Source organism: Miscanthus floridulus, chromosome 5 (assembly GCF_019320115.1).
Source record: "Miscanthus floridulus cultivar M001 chromosome 5, ASM1932011v1, whole genome shotgun sequence".
In the NCBI taxonomy this organism is placed as follows: Eukaryota; Viridiplantae; Streptophyta; class Magnoliopsida; order Poales; family Poaceae; genus Miscanthus; species Miscanthus floridulus.
The window spans coordinates 74829252-74839197 of NC_089584.1; the positions used below are offsets into that span (position 1 = coordinate 74829252).

Genomic DNA, 9946 nt, shown 5'->3' on the forward strand with positions numbered 1-9946 from the left:
GGAGCCCGCACCTAAGGGGTCGGGCGAGACGGAGCTCCGTGGCCTTGGGCGAGACCCCACGGCCTTGGGTCGAGCGAGGCCTTTTAATATGTCTTGCTCTATCCTGGGAAGTTAGCGTGCTTGCTTTGGGTATCCTACTATCGATACCCGACAATATAGAAACATAGTAAAAGCTATATATTAAAAAAAAGTCCGAACAACTTAATTTGGAACCATAGGAGTATTTTAATTCGTTAAACTTAACAGGAATCATAGAAGGAAAGATTTATGAATCTATATTAATTTAGCAGCAAGCAGGGGAATAGGACGCATTAGGCTGATCGATGGCCTACAGATCCTATATTCGTTTCCCAGAGGCCTGAGAAAGGTGTTGTAGCCATTAATTATGGATGGCATGATCATAACAAAATAAATTATAACCATTTAAATTTATGAAAAAAGTAAAATATAAATAGATATATAACATTTTTGTTCTTATGTTCTACTAATGTCTGATAGTTTTTCTTCTTCTCATGTTATAATGCATGGACATATTAATTATTAAAAAAAGATATATATATATATATATATATATAATAAAATATGAATAATAAGCAAACGGAAGAAAGAGCACACGAGCAGAGGCGCAAGTGATGGACGAATCCTCGTCCGTCCGATACTCGGATGCTGGCCTCCCCGGTCGACGTGGCTCAGCCTGCCCCTTGCCCTTGTCTTCTAAATACGCAGACATGAAAACGGTATGGATATTTTCCGACCGTATTCGAAATCGAATTCGTTTAGATGGATTGAGATCTGTCCGTATCCGAGTCCGAATATCCAACATTCAATACCATATCCGTATCCGAATACTTAAATCGCATATTTATAATATCGATATCCAATCATATTCTATCCGACATAATTAACACTATCCATATTCGAATCTAAATCCGAACAGAAATATAAAAACAAATATAATATCGATAATATCTGTCTGTATCCGATCTGTTTTCATCCCTATAAATACGCCTCGCCTTGAAGCGCCGTGTCCTCCATCGCCTCCTTCCCAGTCTCGCGGGCGCGGCCACACACGCACGCACGCACGACTCTCGCTTTATTTCTTCGTCTGCGCGCGGCGGGCGGCGGCATGGCGAGCGCGAACGGGAGCGGCGGCGGCGGCGGCGGCAAGGGGTTCGAGGTGCCCAAGGTGGAGATCAGGTTCACCAAGCTCTTCATCGGCGGCAAGTTCGTCGACGCCGTCTCCGGTACGTACGCCGCCCAGTCCCTTCCTCTCCAGTCTCCACCCTGCCCGCCCATGGTGGACGCGTGTTTATCTTCCCTGCCGGTGCCGTCTAGGTTCACCGTACCGGTGCAGAAGCAGAATCCGATGGCAATAATATACAGTGTTTCTCGTGATGCGAAACAAGACAAGCAAGCTGCCTTGCCTCGCTTGTTGTGCGCCTTGGCAGCTAGCTAGCTGCTGGGACCGCGTGCGTGCCGTGGTGGATACATACCTAGCGTGTCTTGTGGCCAAACAGGCAAACACCAATCGGTACAGACGATAGACAATCAGTAACCAAGATATACGAGTAGTATATACTAGTACGTTCTTAGTAGCTGACACCATTAGCTTCCGTTGCCGAGAAAGCCACCATTAGCATTATTAGCTTTGCTTTGATTTGTTAATTTACGGGCTACTAGCTAGCTTCCTAGATCTCATTTATTTATTAACGTACTACCTAGATTAAATGGATGTTCACCCTTCGTGGTTGGTCAACGTCACAAAGTAACGAACGGTGCATACATACGGATGAGGTCTCTTCGTTCTTCTTGGTAGTACTATACTACTATATACTACTAGCTAGCTAGCTAGCTTCTGTGGCGTTTTAACAGCGTGTCCAAATTAAAGCTACGTGACGACCAAAGAAAAAGGCAAAAGGCAACTAGCAGTCGTAGAGATGAAAACTAAAATAAAGGGGGCGACGCGCCGGCCATGGGTAAATTAATTAAGGGTTAATTTGATACATCCCATTATAAATGTCAGGCTTTGGAAAAAACATACCATTACAATTTCACTTGAGTCTTCGAAATATACCACTGCTTACCCCTTCAACTCATTTATCTAAATTTTTAGACCAAATTGCCCTCTTCTTCCTCTTTGCTCCTTCTCTGTTGTACGAGCTGGACACCGCCTATGCATGGCCGGCGGCATGCAGCGCCGCACCTCGCTCATGTGGCCTCGCAGCACCTTGCTCGCCGGCCAACCACTGCAGTCTCGCCGGCACGCCAGCCCCACGCCTCCCACTGCTCACCGGTTCACCACGCATCTGCGACATGCTGGCACGTCGGCCTGCCCCTGGACGGCGCGCTCCAGCTCGTCCCTGCAGCGCGCAGCACGGAGCCTCCAGAGAAAGAAGTAGCCGTATCCATGGCCGTGCTGGTCGCGAGGCAGGAGCGCGAGCTGCAGTGGTACAGCCAGACTGCCAGAGCACCTGTGGGCACATCATGGTGTGCTTTCAGCTTCGTCGAGCACTCTCCTATGGCCACGTCATCGAAGACGTCGGCGAGCCGGTCCTTGGCCACCGCCGGAGGGAGCCGGAACGAGTGGAGCAAGGAGTCGTAAGCATGTTTGGGCAGGCCAAGCTTCCATGGATTTGCAGTGGCTAAGGCGACATTGACAGGTACTGCGTGTTTGGGCTGGGCTCAGGCGCCGACGCAGCCACGGTGGTCAGCTCGTACAAAATGGAAGAGGGAGGAAGGAGGAAGACTGAGGGCAGTTTGGTCCAAAAATTTAGATAAAGGAATCGAAATGGTATGCAATGGTATATTTCAGAGATTCGTGAAATTATAATGATACACTTTCAATAACTTGAATAGTAATAATATTTCTCCAAACTCACATAAGTGTAATGGCACCATTCAAATTAACCCATTAATTAAAGGAGCACGCGCGCGTACACGTTGCGTCTCTCCGCAGTATATCTCTTTCATTCAGGCCGCTAGCTATCGACAACCTTCTAATTAACCCATCATCATCATTTGACGCTTGACAGTGACCACCGGCCGGGCCAGGAGGCTAACCGTCTAGCACCAAAATTAAGCCCGTGTCGATCGAATTCCAAACGGCACAAAGCAAATGTACTAGCATTAGTTACCTGTGCTGTGGCCTCCTCGGGGGTCTTCTAATCTGATAGCTTCCGATCGACTTCCCAGATTCGTGCAAACTCATATGCGTCCTCTGCTGCTTTTCCAAACTGAAAAAAGGTCACCAGCATGCATCTGTATGACCGGGACCTGCCAACCTATTTCTGTTGAAAATTTCAGTAGTCTGTGCTCTCGTGCAGTTAGCGTATCTCGATCCATCAATTGCCTACATCACATCCTCCAATCTATTGGACAAATAATACTGTATCAGAGTCAAACTTGTTTCCGTTCATTTTCATCAGTTTTAAATATCCTCAGAGGATTTGATTGAATACGGGTGCTAATAATTTCTATTGGCCCAACTCTAGCTGACCTTTTTCGATCTCTCTTGGGATTGGGATGGGCTACATACACATATAGTCAGTACTATTATTATTCCTAGGCCTAACTAATAACGACTAAAGGGTATGTGGATCACTCTCTCGTCCCCGTATAAGCAATTGCCTGAGAAGGTAAAGTACCACAGGACGTCGTTGGCAGATTATTGGCACGGCAGTTTGGAAACTTTCGGGGAGTCTTGAAAATGGTTTGGGCATTCCACGAAGGCTTCGTTTGGCTAGACACAAATTCACCTCAATCCACGTGGCTTGAGCAGCCAAACAAGCCCAAAGACTTCATGCCGTTTGTTAGAGCAAGGTTAATAATAGAGCTAAGTTGCTTAGCTATAAGACAAGATATAAGAGCCAAGTTATACAATAAGTGCCTCCTATCTGTCTTTAAAAGGTCTCTCTTCTAATCCTCCTCACAACACTTGCTACTTGAACCCACTAATACCTATGCTTTCATGCCTAGTCTGGTGTTTTCCTAGTTAAGAAAAGTGTATATAGTTCTTGTACAGTCTATTATTGTAATCAAAAGCTTATGAATTCTCGCCATGTACAAGTAAGGCCTTGTTTGAATCAACTAGAGTTTATAGAAAGCTGGTAAAAAGATCTCTAGCTGGCGAAAACAACCAAGATTGCTCCCTTGCCACACGTCCAGCTTATAGTATATTTTGATTGAGGTATCCAACCACCCAGTTTATAAAAAGTTATAAACTTGTTTACCACAGCTACTGCAGCTTTGTTACAAGAAGTTACGAGGATCCAAAGAAACCCTACCTAAATATCATCACTGAATTTACTACAAATTATCTCTACGAAGATTCCAATGCATTACCTGCTGTTCCTTTTTTTCCGTAACTTTTGACAACCATGTGATAAATCCATGACAACGTGAACCACGAAACACCACCCCTAAAAAACCACTTTCAAACTAGTGGAATTAATTATACTAATTCCAACATCAGCACGGCCACAATCACAACAGCCACAAACGACACACCACAAAGCAGAGCAGAGCACCATCACTACCAAGACAGTTGATGTTGCAGAACAATTACTAATGCTTCTATTCTATCTACTCTAGTTTAGAAATAGTAGATGCCATCCCCGTCGGTAGACGGTAGGCGCGTGCAACTAATCTTGATTTCACACCTCTGACTGGCGGCTGCTATGCACCGGGATAGTACCATATTTTTTTTTCATGGATACACACTCAGTTGCCCCATTCGCTTTGCTGAAAAAACAAACCGAAACACTGTTTCGGCTGATTTGTTGTGAGAGAAAAACAATGGGTTCCGACTGAAAAAAGATGGATTATGAGAGAAACGAAGAGGGCCTAAACAAAGTCTAATCAAATGCGATCTCTGTCCGATTAGATGGATGGATGGAAACAAGTCACCCACGGCCTGTTCGTTTCGTCGTAAACGATCGTGGATTATTTACGGCTGGCTGGTTTGATATGAGAGAAAAATATTGTTCTAGCTTATAATCCATGATCGTATCGAACAGGCTCCAATCGCTGAGCTGTGTGTATGCATACGCGAAATGCAAGGAGACAGCAATCAATCAGCGAGCAACCGGCATAGATCTTTGCTGCTCTTTTGGCCCATTGCCCATCTGCTTGCTCTGGCGTGATGCTTGCTAGCTCCAAAACGATTCTACCCGGAGCTAGCATGCATGACTTCAGGCTGCCAACTTCTCGCGTCATGAAATAAAAAACAATGCACCCACACAGCCACGCTTGCTCACCAGTACTCTCTTCGTCTCTGAATAAATAGATTCCTAGAGTTATCATAAGTCAAACTTTTTAAACATTGATTGAATTTTTAGGAAAATCCATCGAGACTTATGACATAAAATTAATATCATTAGATGTATCATAGAATATATTTTCATAATGTGTTCATTTTATGTCATAGATATTGTTACTCTTTCCTATAAATTTAATCAAAGTTAAGAAATTTGACTGGCACGGATTCTAGAAATTGATTTGTTTGTGGGGACAGAGGGAGTATTATTTTTCTTTCCCCGATGACGCTGGTCTCTGCCTCTTATCGCATTGCATGCCTGGCTGTCGGGCTAAATGGGCTGTCAACTTGAATTGGCGCCGCTGAATAATGTTCATCTCTTGTGTGCGTCCCCCACCTCAAGTCTTGTGATTGGGTCTGAGCTGGTCCACTTGGCTTTTTCTTTTGTTTGTTACTCTGATATCTCTCTCCGGAAGATCGAGGAGTACTTGCTATGTTGCAGACTATAAGAAGTTTTGGGTTTCTATATACATGATTTTATTATATATCTAGACATAGTGTATATCTAAGTGCATAACAAAAGATATGTATTTACAAAAGTCAAAACGTCTTATAATTAGGAATAGAGGGAGTATATTTGCTTTGAAATGTCTGCTAAAACTGTTGACACATATGTATTAGCCAGCGGCGGACCCAGAAAATATTTCAGGGGGGGCTGAACAACACTGTTCTTCGATCTTAAGTCTCAGCCCCCCTACACTATAGAACTTTGCCTAAAAATTCATGGGGGCTCCACAGAGGTTCCACTGCTGCGATATGGGTAGGGGGGCTTGAGCCCCCCGTGTCCGCCCCTGGTATCAACCAAGACCAAAAAAAAGATTTATTATCACAATAGCATGCATGTGAGACTAATGACAACGACTAACAAGTAGCAATTAGTCCACTCCATGGATTATATATGGTGTTGCTATCACGTGACGTTCGGCAACTGACAAGTTATGTAAATGCATCTCTGCCTTAGTGCCTTTGGTAAACTGTAATGCAAGTGGACACATACTTGTGTCGGATGGCACTGCCGCGCGCCAAAAGCACAAATATTCCAACCATGGTTTTATTTTACAAAATGAGTCAAATTTAAATTCTTAAATTAAAAGACGCCGAGAGATGATGTTTGTAAACTTTGACTTCCGTAAGCTGGCTTTGTGCGTGAAGGGGAACAGATTGGGTGTGTACTAATATAAGCCGCTACTAAACATGCTTATCCATTCTTTTTGCTCGCTCAAAATATATTCTGCAAACTCTGAATGAACCTGAAAAAAAAATACTACTACCGTGATTTTTAAATTTTTTTGGTGTCTACCGTGATGGATTGCGCAGGCAAGACATTCGAGACCCGGGACCCTCGCACCGGCGAGGTGATCGCCACCATCGCCGAGGGAGACAAGGCCGACGTCGACCTCGCCGTCAAGGCCGCCCGGGAGGCCTTCGACAACGGGCCCTGGCCCAGGATGACGGGCTACGTAAGGATCTGGATTCCCAGGCCCGGATCGATACGTAGTTGTAGGCCCAGCTCGGTTACCCTTTGTTCAATCAAAAACTCAAACTGAATGACCGCGTGTGGCTTTGTTTGGCGCCCAAAAAACTTGCGCTGGATCGAGCAGGAGCGTGGGCGGATCCTGCACAAGTTCGCGGACCTGATCGACTCGCACGTGGAGGAGCTGGCGATGCTGGACACGGTGGACGCCGGCAAGCTCTTCCTGGTCGGCAAGATCCGGGACATCCCGGGCGCGGCGCACCTGCTGCGCTACTACGCCGGCGCCGCCGACAAGATCCACGGCGAGACGCTGAAGATGGCGCAGCGGATGCACGGGTACACGCTCAAGGAGCCCGTGGGCGTGGTGGGCCACATCGTGCCCTGGAACTACCCCAGCACCATGTTCTTCTTCAAGGTCGGGCCGGCCCTCGCCGCTGGGTGCACCGTCGTCGTCAAGCCCGCCGAGCAGACGCCGCTGTCCGCGCTCTTCTACGCGCACCTCGCCAGGGAGGCCGGCGTCCCAGACGGCGTGCTCAACGTCGTCCCCGGGTTCGGACCCACGGCGGGGGCCGCCGTCGCATCGCACATGGGCATCGACATGGTCAGCTTCACGGGGTCCACGGAGGTCGGACGGGTCGTCATGAAGGCGGCGGCCGAGAGCAACCTCAAGCCCGTGTCGCTCGAGCTGGGTGGCAAGTCGCCGGTCATCGTCTTCGACGACGCGGATCTCGACATGGCCGTCCACCTCGTCAACTTGGCCACGTACACCAACAAGGTACATGTGCCACCAGTTTGTTTCTTGGGATCGAGCAACGAGCAGAGTAGTCTCTCATCGCCTCTGCGACTGCAACAATATATAGGGCGAGATCTGCGTCGCCGGCACACGCATCTACGTGCAGGAAGGGATCTATGACGCGTTCGTGAACAAGGCCGCCGAGCTCGCCAAGAAGTCGGTGGTCGGGGACCCGTTTAACCCGCGTGTCAATCAAGGCCCTCAGGTGTGGAACGAGGAACGTCAGGGTATCAGGGTGCTGTGACTGTGACCAACTGTTGATCAACTGCTGTGAAATTGCATTTGCAATGCAGGTCGACAAGGACCAGTACGAGAAGGTTCTCAAGTACATTGACATCGGAAAGCGGGAAGGCGCCACGCTGGTCACCGGAGGGAAGCCCTGCGGCGACAAGGGCTACTACATCGAGCCCACCATCTTCACGGACGTCAAGGTCAAATGCTTCATTTGAAAAACAGATTCTATTTTCAATGGACATGGAAGCAAAAACAAATACTGAACATTTTTAATAACTAAATAAATATGTTCATATATGCAGGACAACATGACGATCGCACAAGACGAAATCTTTGGGCCGGTGATGGCGCTCATGAAATTCAAGTATATATATATATATATATATATATATATATATATGCTTCTTCCCTCACCATTTTGTCAGTCTGACAGCTGAAACTGAAAGTCTTCTAAAACAATTGAACTGTAAACATTGCAGAACCGTTGAGGAGGTGATTCAGAAAGCAAACAACACCCGGTACGGCTTGGCGGCTGGAATCGTGACCAAGAACATCGACATCGCCAACACCGTATCGCGGTCCATCCGCGCAGGTGCCATCTGGATCAACTGCTACTTCGCGTTCGACCCCGACGCGCCATTCGGTGGGTACAAGATGAGCGGATTCGGCAAGGACATGGGCATGGACGCCCTCGAGAAGTACTTGCAGACCAAGACCGTGGTCACTCCTCTATACAACACGCCCTGGCTCTGATCTCATCCTATCCTATCAACAATTGAACAGCACACTGAAAAAAAAAACAAGAAGAAACATGTTTTATATTATCACAGAAGATATAAAAGGAAAAAAGGATGGGTTGGCTGTAGTTATGAACTCTTACCTGCATGGATTGATGATGTAGTACAATGTAGTAGCATGGACTTGTTCAGAACAACAAAGACATGTTTCGGACTGCTTTCAGTTGTGCGCAGTGCGCACTGGTGTGGTGTCTGAATCTGATAGGTTGAAGAGCATGTTTCAGTATTTCTTTTCACCAACAACCGTTGGTTTCTTTTCTTCTGAACATTTCTGATGGCAACGTTTGGCATATCATCATTTCCAATATGAATATATGATAGAGATGCATGGGCGAATTTCTTATTGGAAGGTATAAGCAGAAGGAAACCGTTGTCTACATTTCGCTGTGCCTCTGATCTCGTACATTGCTGTCTGCTCTGCTCATGAATACAGTGTATCTGACTATTTAACAGACAACCATTGACTTTGTGTGAATCCCTGTTTGTTAATCGTACTGTAGGACCATGTTGCTACATTAGTTTTATGAATGATTTCCGATATCATAAAAGTGCAAGTCACATTCTCTTGGAATAATTTAATTCAACAGAGATTGCAAATTGACAATTCTTTTCTAAATAAATGAGGATGCCCATCGGAGATGATTCTTTCTGATATTGCTGCATGACAGCAAAGGAGTCCGTTTTGGATAGTTTACACAACTATGAATTAACGGCTCGTCCATAGTCATATTCCATCCGATCCGAGATATTAAATTATTATGGCCCAATACTATATGGAGGTCAGAACACCCAGAGGCAAATCAACAAAGTCTCTGAACTCTGATTGCTCCAAGCATCAACAGATTTGACCATACACTTATCATGTATAAATCCACTGCTCTTTCTACTGCCGTGGCTAGGCTCCATAGCAGCCTCCCAGTCCCAGGCTCCAGTTGCTCCCAAAGTCAACATCTTGTTACGCGGCAGAGTACGCTCCATAATGCAGTGTATGATCTCCTTTACTTAAGGGAATTTTTGCCACAGAACATCACGAAAACGCATATTTTGCTGCAACACACCGTCAACGCCATCGTTTGCTGAGTACCATTATGAATTCGATTATATTTGCCACAGCACACCGCGACTATTATTTTAATGATTTCTAGAGTTTGGGAGAGAGAAACAGCAGTGAGGAGACAACTTTGCCCCTGCGCGTTGCTGGTCTGGTTGGACCAGGTAAAGTCGGCCCGGTCGTCTCCCTCCTACCGCCGCCTCCCTTTTTCTTCCTCTGCTGGCGCCGTCCCGTTCCCCTATGCAAGAACCCTAGATCCCCATGGCTTCGAGCTCGCAATCCA

General features: G+C 46.4%; 1 protein-coding gene across 1 annotated transcript; it reads left to right on the top strand.

The window, feature by feature from the left end:
- The first annotated feature begins 1050 nt into the window (after nt 1-1050).
- LOC136450086 (aldehyde dehydrogenase family 2 member C4-like) lies at nt 1051-8989 on the top strand. Its single transcript, XM_066450366.1, has 7 exons — nt 1051-1244; nt 6632-6774; nt 6916-7563; nt 7649-7786; nt 7875-8012; nt 8118-8179; nt 8295-8989. Exons 1-7 carry the CDS (start codon nt 1127-1129, stop codon nt 8566-8568), a joined length of 1521 nt encoding a protein of 506 aa, XP_066306463.1. The 5' UTR covers nt 1051-1126; the 3' UTR covers nt 8569-8989.
- Nucleotides 8990-9946: the final 957 nt, after the last annotated feature.

Excerpts from the sequence above, each read along its gene's own strand:
- LOC136450086 (XM_066450366.1), top strand. The coding sequence starts at position 1,127 with ATGGCGAGCGCGAACGGGAGCGGCGGCGGCGGCGGCGGCAAGGGGTTC. Across the intron at positions 1,245-6,631 it reads GTTCGTCGACGCCGTCTCCG|GCAAGACATTCGAGACCCGG; the intron begins GTACGTACGCCG and ends TGGATTGCGCAG. Across the intron at positions 6,775-6,915 it reads GGCCCAGGATGACGGGCTAC|GAGCGTGGGCGGATCCTGCA; the intron begins GTAAGGATCTGG and ends TGGATCGAGCAG.